The 22,315-nt window shown below is 39.0% G+C and overlaps 2 protein-coding genes across 2 annotated transcripts; one reads left to right on the top strand and one right to left on the bottom strand.

The window, feature by feature from the left end:
* dnajb9a (DnaJ heat shock protein family (Hsp40) member B9a) lies at positions 1-3,040 on the bottom strand. The gene is made up of 3 exons (XM_026312506.1): positions 2,893-3,040; positions 1,869-2,099; positions 1-1,616 (listed from the first exon to the last, which is right to left on the bottom strand). The coding sequence occupies exons 2-3, from the start codon at positions 2,083-2,085 to the stop codon at positions 1,192-1,194; spliced, it is 642 nt and encodes a 213-aa protein (XP_026168291.1). The 5' UTR covers positions 2,086-2,099; positions 2,893-3,040; the 3' UTR covers positions 1-1,191.
* A 658-nt stretch (positions 3,041-3,698) lies between these two features.
* Positions 3,699-20,409, top strand: LOC113132817 (calcium-independent phospholipase A2-gamma-like). The gene is made up of 11 exons (XM_026311171.1): positions 3,699-3,852; positions 4,287-5,403; positions 5,954-6,103; positions 7,087-7,238; positions 7,525-7,619; positions 8,478-8,649; positions 8,958-9,015; positions 9,433-9,627; positions 16,763-16,958; positions 17,978-18,373; positions 18,415-20,409. The coding sequence occupies exons 2-10, from the start codon at positions 4,468-4,470 to the stop codon at positions 18,253-18,255; spliced, it is 2,232 nt and encodes a 743-aa protein (XP_026166956.1). The 5' UTR covers positions 3,699-3,852; positions 4,287-4,467; the 3' UTR covers positions 18,256-18,373; positions 18,415-20,409.
* The last annotated feature ends 1,906 nt before the right edge of the window (positions 20,410-22,315 follow it).

Below are 22,315 nucleotides of genomic sequence, written 5' to 3'. Positions count from 1 at the left end.
TATTTCTCTAAACACATTCTCTAAAATCAAAACATCTGGAAACTTTAATTAAATTTGAACTGCTGATGGACATTTTACAATAAGAAACAAATATTGCACAGCACAATATCAAAATGTGTCCCTGTAAATACAGATATGAGGGAAGAGATGATATGTGAGGAAGTGTTTCATCTTCTGAAGTATGTACCAGATATTTCAACTCATTGACACAGTGGTTATGTAGCCATAACCAGCCATACACTAATGTATTATTAAATTATTAAATGTAGGGCACATCAGAGCATATTAATAAATTAATAAATAAAGGATATGTACTTTACATTGCAAAACGTCATTAAAATGAAAGTTATATGAGACCACCTTAAAGTTCAATAAGCATAACAGAGAAAATAATGACATTATACAGATAAATAAGGAAACTGCTAATATAATTATGCAGAGTTGCAGTTTGTCTTTCATTTTACATTTCTATCTTCACATGTACCTCTTCCCTAATTACAGTTTCTAATTTATGGGTATTTACAACTCTTACTGCTTGCAATTTAACCCCGAACATTGGAATTTATGATGTTCAAAGAGAGAAATGCAATGTAGATATAGATAATACAATAAAAACCCCAAAACACATACTAAACTCCCAACAATGTGCACAGTATTGGGTTTTTGTTGATGTCACTCCCCATTTCACAACAATAAACAAAACTTGGACAGCAGCTCTTGTTTCTGTCTTCATTTGTGATTTGAGACTTACAACAAAAGAAATTATAAACTGTACAAGAACAGAGGCAGGTGAACTAACATTACAATGTATTGTTTGTGCGCCATATTAAGCAAGACAGCGTTATTTAATAAAACAGTAAACTTTAACGTTTTAAACAAATGAAGGTGCTTAAAAAATACTGGCAATACTTTGTGTCAGCTTACTTCAACAATATGAAAAAAAACTACTACAGTTATTTACAAATCCATGAACAGACACATGGAAGAGCTTGAACATAGCTTATTGGACTTTAGGTCTAAACAATGTAAGCTAAGTGTATTTCTTGCTGGTCAGTCTCTGCCTGAATGTCAGCTTTCAGTGCTACTCTTTAAATTTCACAATATTCAAACCAAGTACCTTCATGTTTCCTAATCAATACAGTAGTATTGCATCCCCTTAAGGCAATTTTACGTCATAAAAGCTACTGCATCTTATGATGCGGTGCAGTCTGTGTATGTGGTTACCATATTTCCTCTGCGCTGTGTCACTGTTCTACAGTGTTGTTTGGATGCTCCATGAAACCGGTTTTCAGTCTGTCTGGTGTTTCTGTCAAAAGTAAACAATCTTTCTGCATCATCAAACATGTCATCAAAGATACCTGCTCTAAAACCTCCTTGAAAGTGTCTCTTATGTCTACTGTGGGACCTGGAGTGGTCATCAAAGTGTCTTCGATGACGGGCATGCCTGTTCTGGCTGTAGATGTCAAAGTCCTTGAATATGTTATCAAAGTTAAAACTGAAAGGTTGGTAGGTGCCTTGTCTATGTTTGCCTTGAGTCTCCTCAGTGAAGAGTGTGGAGGGGTCATCAAATTGGTCATATTGTCTTCTTCTGGTTTCATCTGACAATGTTTCATAAGCTGAAAATGACAGAGATAAGACTGAATCAGTATAGGATATGTTTAGTAACTCATCAAGGGCATAGCATGTGTAAGCAGTATATGGTATATATCCAACCAAGTTTGATATAGCTAGCACTGTAATATAAATGGTTGAATGAAAGATCCCTGCTTGATTTAAAATGGGGACATTTTATAAACCCCTTAACATATGAAACAAAATAAACAATCTTCACACTTCAACAATCCCAAAACAGAAAGAACCAGCCATACCTTCAGCAATTTCCCTGAATCTTATTTCAGCGTCCGGGCTCTTGTTCTTGTCAGGGTGATATTTCATTGCAAGCTTGTGGAAAGCCTTTTTTATCTGTCGCTCAGTAGCATCTTTAGGCACTCCAAGTATATCATAGTAGTCCTTCTTGGCAAGTATCATCTCTGTTATCATGAGAATGCACACTGCAAACGTTACAGCAGACTGGGTGTTTGCCATGGCTCTGATGTGCCCTACATTCAGGAGAAAACAGTGAGTTTGTTGAAGAGTAAAAGTGTGTTGCACACTGAAGAACAAAGAGATGTTAATTGGTGTTAATGTGCCTGTCAAACCACAAGGCACCTTAGTTGTCATCCAGTTTATAACAACAATATTTTACAGTGCTGAAATTGACTCTGGATATGGCAGTTTTACTAATCTGAAAACCAGATTAGTGTGTGTGTTTTATCCAGCCAGGCAACAACACACATTTAACATGCACTTATCAAATCTGGGCAGGATTAAATAAAGTTAATTTTCAGATTCTATTAGAGAAAAAACAAAAATGGTAATTTACTGGTTATACACACAAGTTTAAAATAAAAAAATAAAATAAAATACTCTTTAGATTCTAGCGGTTTTAGAGCTACACCTGGTCTGATATGATCTAAAAGGGATAGAAAAACGGCAGACATACTTATAATACTCACAAATATAAGCAAATCTTATAATGCGTTTTAAACGACTTTAACTTAAATGTGTGATACAATGTAGTTAATGAATAGGATAATAAATAAATAGGATAATAAATAAAGCATTTTTGACTGACTGGAATAAAATTAAATAACACTGAAAGCCACCGCATTTTTCTTATTTTGTAAATAATGTGCTACAATTGAATTTTGAATAATTACCTTTAACTCACCGCTAAGTTAGCACGTTATGTCATCACTCATTGTCATCGCCGCTAATGTTAGCTGGTGGTGGCTAACACACGCTCTTAGTTAACCCACAGATTAGCCTCTGTTTTAGGCTCACATCACTTACCTTTCTTGGAGACTCGAATGCCGCTTACGTTGCCTACCGACTGCCTACTATCTGTTTACCTAACGCTAAACACAACAGTGTTTATTAGCAACAGCATCGTTTCCATTTTTAGGTCGCTGCCAATGTTTTTCTTCTTCGGTTGCTTCTGTTGCTGCTGCGTGTTTTTCTTCTTCTTCATATCTCATGACGAAATTATGCTTTACTGCCATCTCCTGGTTGACTGTCAACAACAATAATAATAATAAAAATCATAACAATAATAATAATCCATGAATCATTTTTATGCTCTTAATTTCTAGCTTGCTTAAGAATTTACTGTGAAATTCTAAACCTAAATTCTTTGTGTCCTTTGTAAATGCATTGGTTAATGAAGTTCAAAATAACAATCTGTGTGCCATCATTTGAAGTTGGTGAACATTTTGTTGTATTACCATTAGCATCTCATACAAAAGCACGCAGTACAAGCGTCATGTTCCTTCAACAAAAGATGAGTGACTCTAAATACAATGCATTAATCCAGAAGTGTGTCCAAAGAAATAATACAAGGAATGGACAGGACTAGATACAATAACTGAATAAAAAAATGTAAAATTATGATGATAGCGCGCGCGAGTAGTATTACCAGACACTTTTATCAGCTGATGTGGTCTTAATAAAACACTTGTGAGAAATAACCAAGCGATAGCTGTATTCTCCATCCCCACCGGTTGGTGGCGGTAATGCACCATTATTGTTGGCCAACCGTTACTGAAACTCTAAATGCAGCCAATGGTAGCACGCTTGGGTGATCACGTGACCACTGTTGATCTCCAGACTGACGTCATTTTAGAAAGTGCTAGTTGGACTGAGCGTATTTCTTCGATACGGTAAACTTTTGTGTACGCGTTAACGGAGTATTGCGACTAACTGAGGGGATAAAACGTGCTCCGGTTTTTGTGAAAGTATTCCTTAAAAAGGCCGGTAAGGTGTGTCATGTTATGTGCGGCCTGTGTTATGTTAGCGGGTTAGCTAGCTTTGCTACAGTAACAGTTAGGTGTGTTGTTTGTTTTCTCAGTTTGGATATTTTACCAAAGAGGTTTGAAATTACTAACGCCCAGAGGTGAAGTTAGGTTTTAGGAGCACTGTTAGTCCTTTTATTTCACATGTCATTTTCGTCTTTTTTTTTTTCTGTCTTTCATGTCAACGTTTTTTGTCGCTCATCACTAGGTTTCTTTAAAGAGAGAGCACAGACAGCTAATATTACTCTGAATGGCATAAACGTGACACCTGAAACAATGAGTCATAGATGGGCTCCAAAAACCCTGGCTAAAGCTGAGCACAGCGTTTATGTTGTGCCAGACACATGCTTGCAAGTCAGCAGCTTCACTTCCCTTGTCTGGTACCTCTCACTGTAGGGTTCATGTACAACAACCTGTTTGCTATCAAAACTGGAGGCGAATCCACCACCCGAGGATCAAGGGTCGTAAAGGATGGCTCATTAAAGCCAGTCAGGTCAGACATAGGCTTGGACTCCACACCACCGCCATTTATTTGAACACATCGGCCTCACGTTGGTCTGCTGGTCTGAGCCAACACATGTCGCGGGTCAGGAACACACTGGACACAGTTTCTAAAGCAGTGAGTGGGACACATACAGAACTTCTCTCCAAAATCGCCAGACTCAAATCTAAGTCTTTAAAGAGTGGGGAAAGTTCTGACACTGAGGTAAAGCTTAAAGCTGCAGAGAGTGGAATTGTAACTACTCATGCTCCCACTAATGCTAGGCCTCCTTCTGCATCGACTACACCCAACCCCGTGAATAACTCTTCTTCTGCTAGTCCTTCTATTCCTACTTCTGCTGCTACTGTTAATGCAAGTGCCACTACCTCCACTTATCCTCACAGCTCTACCCAAGCGACTGTCACTGCTACAATTCAGTGTGTGCGTGAACTTAAGGAGAAAAGGCTGGGACATGTTGTTCCTGCTGTCAAAGGTAGTTGTGCCAAGAAGCAAGATGAGCCTAAACCTTCACCCAGTGATACAGAGATTAAGAGTGTCACATCCACAGAACTTTTTCACCCCAGCACCTTTTCTGTCAGCCTGGATGAAACATACAACTACCTGGCTCAGCACATCAACTCATACTTTGACAATAGTACAAAGACGCCAGACCAGAAAGTGGACAATGTTGACAACTCCTCTGCTTCCTCTCAGGGTCCACAAACCAGTGTCCTCATGCCAGTGTCTGGGAAAGCAGACACTGCTGCTCCAATTAACCCACCTTGCAATCCACCCACCTCTAAGAAGGGTTTAGGACACTATCTTTCTTATTCAGCACCAACTGTGCAAGCCTTTGTGGGAAACTATATTGCTCCCCTTGTTCCTAAGTTCAGGGCAGGAGAGTCCAAAAGCGCTGTTGTGGCAGAGAAGAATCCAGAGGATGCATCAGTAAAACAGGTTGAGGCGACAATTAGTAAGGAGGAAAAGGCTGCAGAGGAGAAAGCCAAGAAACTTCTACTCCAAAGGGAAAAGGTAGGTCTAGGAAAATCAGTGTTTCTTTTGTAAATTTAATCTTATAATAAGTGTAAAATATTTAAAGTGAACATTTGTTTTTGTTGTTCGTACACTAATTGCTGTTTATTTGTGCTGTGCTGTCTGTATGTATATATGTTTGAGGGAAACATGATTCCCACATCAGACTGTCTATTTGGCATGTCATAGCAGTGTGTCTGCTGTCCATGCACTGACCAGAGTTCTTCTTACCCTATACGTCTAATGATAGTGTAGTGTACTGGCATATTGACTAAGTTCTCAGAATATACTTTCAAAAATAGCCCACTTGCGGAGTTGAGGACCACGTAAGGTGTGTACTTTGTAAGTCAAAACAGGCTTTTGTGTTCTAGAGATACAAACAGATGAAATTCAGTTTACAGTAAGTGTAAATTTAATTATTTGATTCTGGAATTTATATGTGAGTTTGTAGGGCTAAATCACAAATGAATGCCCTCAAGTTAAGTTAATAGATCTTTAAAGTAAAGGCCTGTTGAAAGCATGTTGAAATGCTGATATTTTTGTCAACTAGATCATTGCTAGAGTGAGTGTGGACAATCGAACTCGGGGTCTGGTCCAGGCTCTCCACAGGGCATCAGATGTAAGGGTCTACATCAACAGGGTGGAGGACCTCAGCTACCATTTACTGGAGTTTCCTGAGACTCGTGGTGTTGCAGTCAAGGTAAGAAATCTGAACAGGCCTGAATTTTTATTCCCACAGTACATCCTGAGATTTTGTCAGCAGAGTGTCTGATGGTATTTAGCATGTCAAAAGCATTGACTGTTGTGTTTGGCACTAGCTCACAGTGTCAAGACATTGTTTACAGTAGCATGTTTTTTTTATGCATATATTATCGTGGTATTTCTGGAGAGAACTGAGAAACAGCTCTATGTTAAATAATTTTCATGTCAGGCAAAATGTCAGTTTGTCAGCAGTGGTTATTCTGCTGTCTGTTTAATGTCCTAGCTAGGCAAAAACATGCAAACTGCATACTGCAGCATTTGTGTCTTATCAGTGATGACATCAGGAGTTCATTCACTACTGATCTATTTTCAACCAAGGCCACTTCTAATGGTCTGGAGGATTTAATCCTCTATGAACATATCAGTAGAATAATACGCTTTGCCAATGATAACAGCATAAATCCTTGTGTAGGACTGCATGACCCAAATTTTGGTCTTCTTTCGGTCATATTATTTAGTCTGTTGTTAGTAACTTTAAGTGTCATTTTACATGCTTTGAAATGGAGCAATGTCAGCATTGGACAAGTGGTCTTGTACTGATATAGCACTTTTCCACATACATAAATACACTTAAAGCACATTACACTATTTCCCATTCACCCATTTGCACATGCAGTCCCTGTTCTGGGCCACTGGGGGCTACTTAGGGTTCAATACTTGGACTAGGCTGAAGCTGGGAACCAAACCACCAACCTTTCAGTTCAGGGCTGACCTGCTCTACCTCCTGAGCTACAGCTACACCTATATGACTAACTAATCTCACCCTGCCGTATTATATCCTAAAGACTGCTCATACAATTTTCTACCTGTCCCAACATTCCTGTATTGTTTATTTAAATATGTCTGATGAGATCTTGTCTGTCCACATCATGGTGGATTGACAGACCTCTGACGGATATGCTATGCTTATGTGTTTTGCAGGAGAAGGTTATCCCTTGTTTGCTGCGTCTGAAGCAGGCGAGTGACCCAGGCCTGAGGGCAGCGGTTAGAGAAGCCCTTGCTCTGGTGGGCTATCATAAACCTGTTAAAGGCCGGGGCATACGAATCCTTTCCATAGATGGAGGAGGTTTAAGGTAGAACTTCAGCTCTTTTTTCTTGCTTTACTGTAAGGTATGAGGCACTGACAGTCTTTTCAAAGTGGAACTAAATAGGACTAAATAGGACTGCAGCCAAGGCAATATTGAAGTATTTTGAATAGCAGTTTACTGTTTTTATTAACCCAATGTATTCTGTGAAACATTCACTGAAATATAATAATTATTTGTTATTAACTAGGCTGTCACTCTTTAATGGTAGTATATGTGCTATGGTTGTCTTCTTATTATTTTATTATGTGCATGTCTGACTTTCTATACTCAGGGGACTTCTTGCACTTCAGACTTTGCACAAGCTTGAAGCTCTGACCGGCAAACCCATTTACAAACTTTTTGATTATATTTGTGGTGTCAGCACAGGTACGTCGTCCTCCTGCCCTACTTTTGTATGTGTATCTTCCTGGATTATCACAGTAGACTTGCAGCACTGATAACACACTGACCCATTTGTTGCTCTGCTCTTGTTTTGACCTCAGTTCCATTAATCATCAGTTTAGACCAGAGTAAATCTGTTTCCAAATGTTAAAAATCTTGGGTAACTTACAGTATAATATACTATAATATTGATTTTATTATGTTTTGTTTCAGGAACTGTCAGTAGCTTGATTTGTGCTTTTTTTTCTCTCTGTATACTAAATTTCCACAAGGGGGTGCTATGGACCATTGCTCAACTGTTTTTTTCCATTTGACAGCTAGCTCTTTTCATCTGACAACAGATTAAAAAAACTGTTTTATTTGCTAAGTACGTTGAACTTTAATCACTACCAGAAGTTTCTATTTGTTTCTCCTTTCTATCAGATCTCTGTGTTAATCTCCACCAGTTAGAGATAGGTCATTTTTAGATTTAATGAATGTTGTCAAATCATAATGTAATCACCCTGCTAGATCACATGATGTTCCCACATTTAAAATCCATCTGGGTCACATCTGGTCATTTTGTGCACCCACATTATTCAGGTCCATCCCATATTTGCCCTCACAGCTAAGTGTCTTTGGACTTAGTCATGAGGAAAAAGTAGTTGAGAAATATTTGCCTGTTGTGTAATAGTCATAGATATGCATAGTAATCCTATACATTGAAGCTCTTTTATTTCCTACTTACAGACATATGCTTTTGGAAGATGACTTGATGGTTCTTCTCAGTCACATTTCCTCTTTAAATGTTTGTCTGTGTGTGTGTGTGTGTGCGCATGCACGTGTGTGTGTTTTCTCCCTCAGGCGCTGTCGTGGGATTCATGTTAGGGGTATTCCAAATGCCACTAAATGAATGTGACGACCTTTACCGGAAGTTGGGCTCAGATGTTTTCAAGCAGAATGTCATTGTTGGCACTGTGAAAATGGGCTGGAGCCATGCTTTCTATGACAGCGAAGCCTGGGAGAACATGCTCAAGTTAGTTTGAAAGTGTGGAAATGCATTGAAAAGAGATTTAGTAGATAATCTGTAGTGCAGTTCTGACATCAATGATACTCAGTATGGTGGAAGACCCTACTAAAGAGATTGGGGTGTAGAATCATCACTGTGTGCTCTGAAAAAGGTCATGAGTTACATAAACTGATGAAACAAAAATGACAGTGTACAGTGATATGGTAAGATTTTAACAAATACGCAGAAGAATTTTGTGAGGCTTACAAAAGTCATAATACTGTCTAGAATTCACTAAGCCAGAAACTAACATCCTTCTATCTTCCCCTCTACAGAGAGAAAATGGGCTCTCACCTTCTGGTGGAAACCTCAAGAAATTCTGAATGCCCCAAGGTGACCTGTTTAAGATTGTCTCACTCATTCTTCTCTATAGTCCTGTCTTGGCACTGACCTTACCTTTTTTACAGGGATATAATTTCTTTATCTCAATCTTGCAGTTTTCTGCAAAACACGTAGAAGGAGAATATACTCTAAAGCTGGTGGTCAGATGTTCTGCATATAATGTCCAGTTTGATTAGATTGAGATTAATTAGATAAGACTCAGCTTTTCAGTTGGGTACACATTTTATACATGGCAGGCACAGTATGTTGGTTGTTACCTCAGGTGAGTTTATAGCTTAAGTCCAGCTTTCCCAGCTCATCTTGGTGTAAACTTGCATTACCTGTGTTTCAGGCCTCAGTTGGTTGTAAAATGATGCCTCATACTAAGGAAAAAAAAGGCAAGTCGCATGTCATTTTCTTTAACTGTAGGTGGCTGCCGTGAGCACCATCGTGAACCGGGGCACTCCTCTTAAGGCCTACGTGTTCAGGAACTATAATCTGCTGCCTGGGGTGCGCTCACACTACCTGGGGGGCTGCCAGCACCAGCTCTGGCAGGCCATCCGAGCCACGTCAGCTGCCCCTGGGTATTTCCAGGAGTTCACCTTGGGGAATGATCTTCACCAGGTCAGTCCAAGCCTCAATCATAGTGGGCAGGCATGTCACTGGTCCTGGTGAATTGCTGAGATCAGAGAATTTATATTTATGAAATACGTTCTGTCAAGCCTTCTCTCGTTCACGCACTCCTTATATTCATAAAATACACACGAAAATTTAACTGCAGCCTTCTGCCACAGTAATATGGGTTTTATTGTAGTTTTGCTGGATGTAAATGCTGTACAGTTAGTGTTGATAGTCAAGAGTTTGAAAGGTTTTAAGAAGCCTAATGACAAAAATCTTCTGCTAAGCAAACAGGAAAAGGATCTCTGTCAGCAGTCAGCTACAGAATGAGGGGTAGAGTCACAGTGAGAAGCACTTAAATTAGTCTTTACCACACAGGTGTGCATTAGCCATGAGCAACATAACAAACCACCAGTCCACTTGGCCATTTTACCGATCAATACATATGGCTGCTCCCTGTTTGCCTTTACTTTTTGTGTAAGTGCTTAAGTCAGAGAGAGGATATAAGAAACCACATGAGGAAGAGGCATAGTGCAATCTTAGAAAAGAATGAATGTGCATATTATTTACACCAAAACAGCAGTGCATATTTTAGAAGATAAAGCACACAGGATAACATAGATGCAATCACCAGTCAATATGTTCCACTTCTGCTTGAGTATTTAGTTGATGTTGCGTTTGACCTGTCGTGTGAAAATGTCAATATCTCCTTAAATACCACTCAAAACACAGATGGTGGCATACAAACTGAACATAAGAAGCAGCATGTTGCACACGCATGTGAATGAGCATATGTTTGAATCAAAGAAAATATCCCATGTCGGCACGCTTCCACACTGTTAATTGGAAGGTGTGTTAAGTGCGGGAGGAAAAAAATGAAAGAGACTGGTTGATTAAATCCCACCTTTGGTGGGAGGTGTTTTCCCGGTCTGACGTCTAGAAGGTCTCACCCTACGCTGAGATGCATAAATTAGCCCAATTCAGAACTTCCCTCATCACACACAACTGTAACTGCTACGTCTGCCCTGTTAGTAGGAAAAGACAGAGTAATTATGAAACTGCTTTTCCAAACGATGTTAACCGGCAGCAAGAAACATCATACTGTGAGAAGATGAGACACTCTGTTGTTTAATATATTTAACACATTTGACATTAAACTAGTAATGAATGTTTTGTTTTCAATTAGTTTTTGTGAAAAGAACTTTTTAAGTGGATAAACTAAATAAAATTTAAAAAACAGAGCTTTAGTCCTGACTTTGTAACACATACTTTTTTTTTTTTCCTCTACCTACGTTCCTCTCAGGCTTACGAATCCATAGTGTTTTAACCTTGACCAGTCATAATATTCTGCTAGCATATAAATTTATTTTGTGATACAGACTTTTGAACATCAAAACACTAATATCAGGGCATAAATTGTGTTGTTTTTAACTCATAAAATGTAATCAAAGCCAATTTTTCTTTATTAGCAATCAAGTTTATGAAAAGGGGAATGCTGCTATTAAAATAAGAAGATTAACTTGTAGTTTTCAGTGGAAAAAAAATAATGCTAATTTGCTAAAACATTTAAAATAGGATAAGTCAGAAACGGTCAGAAACGTAACATGCTGTCTGTGTGATGTCAGGATTCCCTAGAGAGAGAGTCATCTTGCTGTTTTCCACAAACACCCACAGAGTTTCCACTTAATTGAAGCCCCAAACAATCACCCCTTTATACTGTTAGAGCAAGAGAGTGATTGAATACTGGAATTGTCAAGCAGGGTTTCAGTAAAGTTGTGATTGTTCATTGATTTTTTTTTTTTAACATGTATTTATTTATTTATTTATTTTTTTCTCTGATTCTGCAAGCTGGAACAGAAAAATATTGTAGCCAGAACTGTCGAGGCAGAATGTTACATTGTGGAAATTGTAACTTGGAGCAAGACCTTTGAAGCAGAGCAGTCATTGTATTATCAAAGCCTCACACTTGATAACATAGCCATGGAGATGATGCTTTAGTAAGGGAACAAGGGGAAAGCGAAAAAATAGAGGAGATGAAGGGGAGGGAGGAGGCGCATGTTCCACATTAAAGCTTTCGAAGCTATCTCTACTCTAAAGAACACAGAAGTTGAAGATTTCAGATGTTTCACAATGGATGCAAGGGCATGTGTGGAATGGCAAGGAGGACCTAATTTTTTCCGCCTAGTTGCCATGGCATCTCCTGAGGTGACGGGTAGGAATGGGTGCATGATTTGTGCCCACTTCTGCCAACATTTGATGAGAGGCATGGGATCAATGGGACACCACCGTCCATGTGTGCAGCATGCTCAGCAGAAAGACTGCACACTGCCAGAAATGGAGTATATCTGTATTAGCACTCCCATTTTTTTTAGTCAGGAATGAATGACAGACGGAATGAACCATAAATGAGGCTAAGAAGTCATTAAGTGAGGCAGCTTTGGCTAAAAAGCTCAAAATGTTTGATTCTGTTTAAGAGAAGAACAGAATGCGACATAGGGTCTTATTTAATGAAGTGCCTTTCAAGAAGTCATAGCCTTTTGGATTATCTTTTTCTGTTATGTTTTATTTCCTGGTAAAGGCCACTGGAGGTGAAGAAATAGGTCATAAATTACACGCTCATCACCACAGCAGAGAGGAGAAAATTGGTGGATTCAGGGAGTCGACAGAGAGGATAAAGCTGAACTTTTAGCCACTTTCTCATCCCAGCTCTCCTCCTGTGTTAATCCCCGAGAGCTCGGCCTGGAGGCTGTCGGAGGATGGAGTGCAGACTTATGTGTACTGCTGCAGACAGCTTCCTCTTCCTAAACAGACTCAGGATCTTTATCCCTTGAGTATAAACACACATGGATTCTCTCATTGTCACATTACTTCTGTTTCCACAATTGATTTCTTTTGTGCTGTTCTACACATCCATATCACACATGCACAAACACTTGATTGCTCTGGCATACTTGTTTGGGGATTAGGCCAGTCCACTGATTCTTTTAACTGCTGTGTGAAAGCTTTCCTGAATCTTACTCTGTTCTTCTCATAGTGCACCACAATTAGCAGACTGCTTACTGCAGTAGCACCAGAGAAGATTCCTTGGAATAAATCACAGCTTTTAACTGTGCAGTGCAATGTATTTGTATGCAAGTGTGTGCTCACTTACCTCTCCTGAGCAGCAGGGAAACTGCAGGGAAATTAGCTTTAAATATTCCAGTAGATGATTTATTATGATGGACAGCACAATTATGCTTTCTATTATGACGTTGTCAAATATATACATAAAGCCTCATGTGAATGTAGACCAAGTAAATATGAATGAGCAGGTTCCACACCCATCAATATCAATGTATAAATTGTCACAGTTTAATCTGTATTACAGCAGTTGGCAGGGGTGATTCATTGTTTCAATGCTGGGTATACATCTGTGGGAAAAGGTAACTGTGCACAGTAGATCTCAATTGCTTTGCCTGCCTGGGGCAAATTTGGCACCCACACATATGGGTCCCTTCTCTATTGACAACTTGGGTAGATGACTTGAACCTCAATGTGACCTTTGGGGCCTATAAAGCAAAAAGGCACACAGAGAAGAACTGGTCGACGTAATTGCATAATATAGCATGAAGACCTCTGACTTGACCTGACTGCCACTTAAGGGTGACACACACTAACACCTCTGTCATTTTCATCTATGCTGATGACAGTGGAGGGATTTGTGTGTATTGGGATGCTATTTAAGCTTTTTTTTTTTTTTTTAATGAGCAGATTTATTTTTCAGATTATATTGTCAGCAACTGCAAAAGCTTGCTTTTATGTGCAAACAGCATGAATTGATTTTGAAGGTTTATGCAAAGTATTGAGGACACAAGAGAGGTTATTTTTATAGCAGTCTAATTATCTACTTAATCAATTGAATGGGCATCTCTGGAAAACAGTTGGGTTATTGTGACAGGCATACTTAAATGACCATGCCTTATATAATGTGTCTGTAATTAATCATTTGAGACAAGTGAGCCTCATTGGCAGAACTGCATAATAAATCATGACAGACCTTAGTGTCCCTTAATCCAGCTCTGTCAAAGAAAACGTAATGATTATAGTTACTCATTGGGGTCTATGATGTGAATTCTACACCTGATGTATGTCAAAAAGCTCCCACCTTTCCTTTTGTGTTATCTCATAATGATGCTTTGCACAAGTCAGCACTGAGGTTTACCCATGGGTTAGAGAGTTAGAAAAATACAGAGGCACACACACTGAATGAAGAGGATAAAGTTTGCTGTCGCAGCTAATGGGAGCTGACATACAGTCGGGCGTGAAATGACTTTTACTGATCCTTACGATAGCACCTCTTTCCTATTCAAATCATCTCTCCCTCTCTAAGACAGCTTAAACTAGCACAATAAAGATAAGCTCCCAGAGGTTAATGACTTTGGAGACATTTCAAACAGAAATACAAGGGGCCTATAAATTGTGCATGTTTTAAACTTGTTTATTTATCATGGCTCATATCATCTTAGTCTTATTTTGGATTATGCTTTAAAAACGGCAAAACACATTTCAATAGGTTTAGGAGCCCTAATTAGTTGAAAACTTCACAAATTCACAAATAGAACAACAGTGAGCTGATTTGTGAATCAGCCATTAGACCCTGAGGAGGAAAGGAGAGGCCACACAAGCTCTGATCCTCTGGAGTATGAACAAACAAGCTCTACCGGAATCAACATATGCTCTCAAAGAAAGTTAATAAGCCTTTCAGGAAGCCGGAATTCACACTTTGCATTTCAAAATTCAGTTTTTCTCACTGTCTGTGGTTAAACTTAAATCAGACATGACTGACAGAGGTATACCCTCTGGGGAAAAGCAGTGCACTTTATTCACAGTGAAATTAAGGCATTGTAAATATGGGCAGCATTATAGCTCTAAATCCCCACAAATGGAAGTGACCTTTGCCTGGTGTCATGCTGCATGTTTGACAGACAGCTTGAGTTTGGCCATTTTGTAAGCAAGGCTTATTTGCAGTTTGTCCTAATAGATATTTGTTTCTAACTTAACTCCTCACTCAGTATGCCCTCGCTTCGAGAAACCCTAAGAATATGGCAATAGGCCAAGAATCTATATTTCACTGAAAAGTAGTTTTGAAGAGCCTGGGCTTTACCACTGTTTCTTCAGCATCTGCCAAACTGTCCTCACCCTATTTGTCAGAGGTATGACAGCTATGGAAGATGATGGCGGATGCAATTTATCCTCTAAATAATTGATTCTTTGAAAATTTCCGACAACCACACACAATGAAAACCTACTAGCCTCCTTGTGGCAGTACAAGCTTTCTTCACTGCCAAAACCCAGTCTTTCCTTAAGGGCCTCAACTATGTTCACTAGCTCTGAATTGCTCAAGCAGGTGCTCTGAAATAGAGACAAGTTATAGCATTCAGCTCACAACTGACAGGAGCATTGTGCAGTTGGCTTCTAATGTTACATGCCTTAGCTGTGTGTGCAAGGGCGGCCAGTGTGCCTGAGAAACTTGCCCCCAGCTGTCAGCACAAAGAACCCATAACTGGACCCAGAGTGTTACCATAATTGCTGCTGAGTTCAGAAAATGGAGACTCTCACAGTAGTGAGAGTGATAAGAAAACTGCTTAGTTGTTTTGTTTCCAGCTGGGTTTGTCTCACTGCAGTACAAGTCCCTCTAAGTCTCCATTAGGAACAACTCCAATCCCAGCATTTTCTCCCTTTTCTGTGATTCATTTCTTGGTCTGCCAGACGCCCTGATGGGGCAGAATGACGTGCCCTGGACAAACAGCTACCTCAGCAAATCTTCCATACTTTGTGGCAGAGTGTGACTCTCTTTGTATGACTTGCAACTCAGCTAAGGAGATGGGTGCTCAGTGTGGCTCTGGCTCTAAAAGGGGATTCTCATGATAACCAACTTCAATATAAAGGTTTCAATTATTCATATTCTACAGTCAGCACTGCTGACTGTAGAATTTAGCTCAGAGCACCCATGTGTCTAGGCCAATTGTAACAGTCAACACTTAGATTTTGTTTGGCTATTTTCTAATGTTGAATTTTTTCTGTTATGACATGCTTTTCTGACTTTTCTGTAATTTCAGTGTCACACAGTTTTCATATTGAGCGATTCTATTAAAAATGGTCATTCATGAGGCACCTGTTTTCTGTCTTTAAAATTTTTCTTAAAACACATTTAAATTTGGTTTTATATTGAATTATCTTGTCCTATGGTGTATGTTTTTTTGTTCATCCTCACTTTTACTTTTTTTTTCTATAAAGGCCATTATAAACTCTGTGCCATAAAAAGAAACTACTATTATTATTAATGTTGTTTTTGTTTTGTTATTATTATTATTGGAGGTTGATGCAGTATCTCCAGTATAATTACAATAGCCAGTTTCTGTTGCCTTTTTCATTGCCTAGTTAATGGATGTTACAGTTTTCAGCTTCTCAGATGATTAGCAGACCTCATATTCTCCATCACGCTGTGTTCTCTCCCCTTCTCAAGCCTCTAATGTGTGTGAATCTGTGACATATGCTGTCAGAAACACATATCTGCATTATTATATGCGCTGACTCTAAGCATGCATGCATGGACCCTGGATCACACATACAACATAAACAACCGCTCTTCCCTCCTAAGTGTCCCTAGACACTTGGGGCCCTGCAGCTCCCACCCCTCAGCCTGGCCTCTTTAATGAGGACTGGCCCCGGTGTGTTTGATCCTGCTGCCAACTCACAGCCCTGCGGCCCCTTAGCCTCATGCCTATTCAACAGTCCCCACAGCCTCTCCTGTTACTCCCCCATTGCCTTGGGTAGACTATGGATCCAAAGCAGAAACACTCCTGGGTGACTGTTTGATATCAAAGCCATACCGACTGAAACTGAGAGAATAGAGAGGAAAAAAAAACAAAACAATTTATCTTTGTGCTTTGTAGACTTACAAGCAGATCTGAAGCTGCACATTGATTTTCTTTTTGTTTCATCAGATGTTCTTCAAAAATTTCATTCATTGTTAAAGTCCATGAACCGTTATTAGGTTTCAAATGCCACTTAATTGGTTTCACAGACTGTGGTCTTGGCTTAAAACTCACAGCCTGCAAGTAGAGTCATTAAATTGACACTTCTTCTGCTTTGTTCACAGGATGGAGGTCTGCTGATTAACAACCCCACAGCACTGGCTGTCCATGAGGCTAAGTGCCTGTGGCCTAACACGCCCTTGGAGTGTGTGGTCTCACTGGGTACGGGACGCTTTGAAACCCCTGGCAAAAATAGCACCACTTACACAAGTCTCAAAACCAAACTCACCAATGTCATCAGCAGTGCCACAGACACTGAGGGTAAGTGACAGTCACAGCAAAATCTTACGGGTGCACATTTTTCAGAATGTACAAGTCAATCCATTTGCATCTTGATTGATTCTTTATTGTCCACAATATGATAATACATCTATACTGTACAGCTTTTGAAAAGCTACTTTCTAGTGTCTGAGACATAACAGCATTAGCTGAGAACAACACTGGTTGAAAGGTCAAATAGTTTGAAGGTGGCAAGAGGGAATATGAAATAGCTCTGACTTCATATGACCCATTGATATTCTTTCTAGTGTTTATTAAACTAGTTGCATTTATATTGATTTGTATACATCTGAAGAATTAATTAATACAATCAGAATGTGGGTGAGGTTCAAAAGCAATCCTGTTTCTGTAAAAAATAAAATGTAGGTTTTGATTGCATCAGTACTGCACAGCAGACTGACTCTGCACTGGATATGTCCCATTGTGTGCCCTTTGTAGTGCCAACCTTTTCCATCTCCTTATCACCTTTGGACATGGGCACCTCTGCTGTGGCTAAATTTGGCTCAGTGTGCTCCCTGTTGCTGTTCCTGTGGTGCAGAGTGTGACCTAGATGCTTCGCTGCACTTGTTCCTCCTGTATTTAGGATTAAAATCTCCCCGGCTCACCAATAGGTTTTGTTTTAAGAAACAGCAGATTTACAAGTGTTTTTCACACTGTCTGTGTACACAAGTGTCCTACTTTGTCTTAGTTATATTAGTAGGGTTAGTTGTTGTGCACAGATAGCACTGATCTAATTTAGATTTAAAGGCAAGCCAGATGTGTTCACTTTGTTTCCTCACATTCTCAGCTCTCAGTGCTTAATTGGTAACAAATGTAATGCTGTCACAGCCTTGACAGACATGTTTTGACTTTGCTTGCCCTTTTCACTCTTAACACTGTGTTAATATTTGTACATATTGGAATGATTGAAGACCTAATTATGTGTTTATAATTTGGTCTAAATATAAAATGTTATCTTTGTTTTTGTGGGGCCTCACTCTCACCTCTCTTCCTTCCTCCAGAGGTTCATGCAATGCTCGACGCCTTCCTCCCTCCCAACACTTATTTTCGCTTTAACCCCTGCATGAGCGAAGATATTTCCATGGACGAGAACCGGCAAGAGAAGCTCAACTTGCTGCAGGCTGAGGGTGTCCGTTATTTGGAGAGGAACGAGGAGAAGCTCAAGAAGGTCGCTTGCATCCTCTCCCAAGAGAAAAGCTCTGTCCAGAGGATGGCAGAGTGGGTTAGGCTTAAGGCTGACATGTACAACACCCTGTCTTTTTCCTCCTCAAATTGTTAGATGTAACACAAGCCACTTTTACCTCACGTGGAAGCTCTGTCCTTATTCTAAACTGCCTGCAATATCACATTACCATGATTATCATAGATGTTGACTTCTTGACCTGTACCTTTGAAGAACATTGTGTAAATGCACAATTAGCTAATTTATCATTTAACATGCCAAACACTACTTTCCTCCTCAGTCACACTTTGATTGGGATTTTAGTGTTAATGTGTTACAGTTTTGGCAGTATCTGTTTGCCATTGTGATGTGAATTGGGAACTGAACTAAAGGACATACCATCAGCTGTGATAGAAAAAATGCATTTTACTATCACAGCTGACACACTTCCTCTTTAGAGGAATAGTTTCATATTTTAGGAAATGTGCTTATTTGCTTTCTTGCACAAAGGTGAGAACCGTGATTGTACTGTTTCGTAAAATCTCCAACTATTCCTTCAAAAAGCCAAATACAGTTCTGTAGTATCACATAATAGTTCTATTAATGGTTTGAAAATGTTTTTATCAAGTGAGCACTTTTTAAGCATTTGCTCTTCTAAAGACATGTTATACTGACCAGTATATCCATACAAACCTGTGTTGGTACTTTCACAAAAAATTGTGTGGATTGGAAATGTTAAATGTAGCATTTAAGCCAAAATGTAGCACTGTAAAACAGGAATGTAAAGAAATCACTTTTTCTTAAATTTGTCTGATTAGCGTCAATCTGACATTACTCATTTCTAATGACTAATTTGCACATTTAACACTGCAGCTACTGGTCAACTGTTATTGAACAGTTTATAGGTGAGAGTAACATCGGTACATGAGGGCCCATTTTAAGCATCGTAGTATTAAATATGTTGTATGTAAATGTCTGTTTTGTTTCAGATTGTATTCACAAAGATGAGCTGATACCTAGTTAAAACAAAGCAAAGTTGCAGAGATTTACTCCAACAGTCTCACTGTTTTAAGGAAGTAACTTTTATGTATTATTTTAACCTTAAAGTCTTTTAGTTCAGTTGTTTCAGACATCTTTATCATTGTGTGCTTGATTGTTTGGTTTCATAGATTCCCCACAGACTATGCACGTTTTCTGCTCTGTTTTCAGTGTATTCTCTATCACTTTGATGCCTCTTCCTCTGGGTTTCAGTCCCCACACTACTGTACTATGATGTTTGTTGAAAAAGCGCACCCTTTAGCTGAAGCACTGACTGAAAATAGATTGCTGCTTATTGATGTCATGGCTGAAAATGATCCTGTGTTGTCTTCTGCTCTAAAAGATGTTCATTTCCATGCCTAACTTGGCAAAGTACTGTATAGGTAATATAACAATGTGTCGCTCAGGTAAACTGACACATATTAGGCAGATTCATACAATTCCACTATTTTCCTGTTGGCCCTGTGAAAAGATTGAGAGCATATAATTAAAACCCATCACTGAGCCCTGCTGCATCTCGCCTCCTAATTATATGAAGGTTAGCTGATTGTAATCTGAGGAACGCAGCAGTGGATCATTTCAGGAAGAGGGGACATTTGGATATTATGTTGGTAATTTGTACTGACAACTGCTTAATTATTCCAACAGAGATTTGGAGTGATATGCATCCTTCTCTGAATTCAGTGCTTAGCTTGAATAGTGACAAATTCTGATTTATAAAATTATAACTGCAGGCAGAAATAGAACTGGCAGTGGATCTTATCTGTCTCGAATCTACTGTATGTTGTGTTGATGTTATTTTTTTTTCCCAAGTCCATAAAGGTAGGGATGTATTTTTCACGGGGAGGTAATTTAAGGGCCTTTCCCTAAGCAACCTGTCATAAAAGAGAGGACAGTGATATGACTGTGCAAGGCTGTGCTCAGGTACCTGGGTAACAGCCCTGGCCAGTGATGGATCACATTTCCCTCCAGCATAAACACCATGCACTGACACAGCTCTCCACCAGCTGTTTACACACATGAAAACACAGCAATGGCAGAGGACACAACAAACAACATCAAAAGCAGTCTGAGGATGCTGTAAACAGTTCAGATATGTTGTTTGATCTGAAAATAAACAGTATTACAGAGTGAATAAAAGAAGTGGACACTGACTAAATATAGAATAAAAGAGTATCATGAATTTGTTTGTTCCCCTTTGCACCAGCCCAGTTAGTTCCAGTTAGTGGCACCTTTTGAACACAGCATTACTGGCCACGGTGTCGGTGTCAATCGTAGGTCTTCAAAGCCTTTGCTGCTAGGAGTACTCAGATGTTTTACTACTAAAGGTAGAAATACCCCCTTACAAATTAAAGTAATGTATTAATTCAAAAGTATTTGATCAAAATATGTTTAAAGTGCTAAAAGTGAAATGTTTATATTGCAGAATCCCTCTTTTCAGAATCATTTATACTGAAATTTTGGATAATAATTTAGTGTTTCGAACTGTTCTGCAGTACATAGGAGCTAGGCTGTTCCACATTAATCCAAGTGTGTAGAGAGAATTGAATTGCATATAATGATGAGGACTTACATAGAGTTCCCAGGCCCCCTTATTAGGTTTCTGACAACCCCAGCCTTATGCAACCTTTTCTGTAAAGAAGTATCTACAGTCTCACACTCAATATGATGTAAAAAAAACATGACCTGCCTGCTACAAGTCTGAGTTTTGTTTTTTTTTTGTTTGCTTTTTTCTTCTTTTTTTTTTAGCTTTTGGATAACTTTAAATTATAATGCAGGTTTTCTTACTCCCTCTTATGGTTTTGAGTTAATACTGTAAATTTCATTAAGCAAATTATCCACCCTCTTTATTTCTTTTTATTGAGGCACTGAAACTGATTAATGTTGGCCCTGACATTTGGCGGGATGTGTTTTCTCCCTTCGGTAGTTTGGTGGTGCGTTTTAGAGCAAATTCAAACTGCATGAGGATTAAATGCTGAGATTTGGTTATTAAAAACACATTTCAGGGTTAAATGAAGAGCCCCTGTATAAACACAGTTATGGTAACAATGCCCAAAGTTGTACTTGTAAAAGAAAATATGAACACCAAACTTAATTCAGCATACTCCTCAGTGGTGGAAGATGAAACAAAGCAAAAGGCTTTGGAGATTATTTAAAAAGACATACAGTTATAGGAAAAAAAACTAAAAGCAATTGTAAATTGATTTCTCTAGTTAATTATGTAAAACTGGAAAAATCAAAGGAAGGTACTGAACATGAACTATAAAAAATATTTCCAAGAATTCAAATGGCCTCTGTATATCCTACACATATATCCCTGAAACACTGCTGTCTCTGTGCTGTATTAAATGGATTCGTGTCATGCTCCCCCCACCCGTGTTAACACAGTTAGGCAGCCAGTGAAGTCTGCTCCCACTCAACAGCAGAGCAGACTCAGGTAGGAAATGCTTCCTTCCCTGATGTAAATAGATCTGACTCATGAACTTGTCCCTCAGCAGTAATCACATCTGTAATTTCATTTCTTTTGCACCTTTGGCCAAACCACCAGACTCTGAATATAAATACACGCCTCCAGTCCATGTTGGGAATGTATCTTGAGGAGGATTTGACAGCTAACATGCTCTCACATCTTTGTTTTTATGTAACAACCGTTTATTCTCAGGGTGTCTGCCAATCAGTTCCACCTCACATTTAACTGCAGCAAATAAGCCCAACTCATTAGCACATCATTAGTTTCGAAGCTGACAGCTGATTCTGAGATAAGATATAAAGTGTTTAATTTAAAAAATATTTTTACACCATTTGAAAATAAAGTGAGAGCAACACAGTTGATGACACATATTAATAACTAATAAGACTAACTGACTTTCACAGAACAGATATACAACCTGTAAAAATGAGATTTCTGAAGCTCTGGCTTATTTATAAAGGTCAGTGTGATGTTGTTTTAGACTCCTGTGTGTTGATGTATGTTCTGACTATGAGCTTGCTGACCTGTGTTGAGTCTGTGTTAGTTAATCATCAGCCAGGTCATTTCATGGTTGGCTTGCCTGTGCTGCATCTGCTATCCAGTTTGTTCTAAAGAATAAAAAGAAATAACAGTGAATCAATGAAGAAACCAGGCCATGTGCAAAGTTTT

Source organism: Mastacembelus armatus, chromosome 6 (assembly GCF_900324485.2).
Source record: "Mastacembelus armatus chromosome 6, fMasArm1.2, whole genome shotgun sequence".
In the NCBI taxonomy this organism is placed as follows: Eukaryota; Metazoa; Chordata; class Actinopteri; order Synbranchiformes; family Mastacembelidae; genus Mastacembelus; species Mastacembelus armatus.
Note: the sequence above shows the minus strand (reverse complement) of the source record. Positions and strands in the feature narration are given on the sequence as shown.

What these genes read in the sequence shown, in the direction of transcription:
- LOC113132817 (XM_026311171.1), top strand. Translation starts at nt 4,468, where the DNA reads ATGTCGCGGGTCAGGAACACACTGGACACAGTTTCTAAAGCAGTGAGT. An exon ending in TATTTGTGGTGTCAGCACAG is followed by an intron (nt 7,620 to 8,477) that starts GTACGTCGTCCT and finishes TTTCTCCCTCAG; the next exon opens with GCGCTGTCGTGGGATTCATG. An exon ending in GAAATTCTGAATGCCCCAAG is followed by an intron (nt 9,016 to 9,432) that starts GTGACCTGTTTA and finishes CTTTAACTGTAG; the next exon opens with GTGGCTGCCGTGAGCACCAT.
- dnajb9a (XM_026312506.1), bottom strand. Translation starts at nt 2,085, where the DNA reads ATGGCAAACACCCAGTCTGCTGTAACGTTTGCAGTGTGCATTCTCATG. An exon ending in ATTCAGGGAAATTGCTGAAG is followed by an intron (nt 1,617 to 1,868) that starts GTATGGCTGGTT and finishes TGTCATTTTCAG; the next exon opens with CTTATGAAACATTGTCAGAT.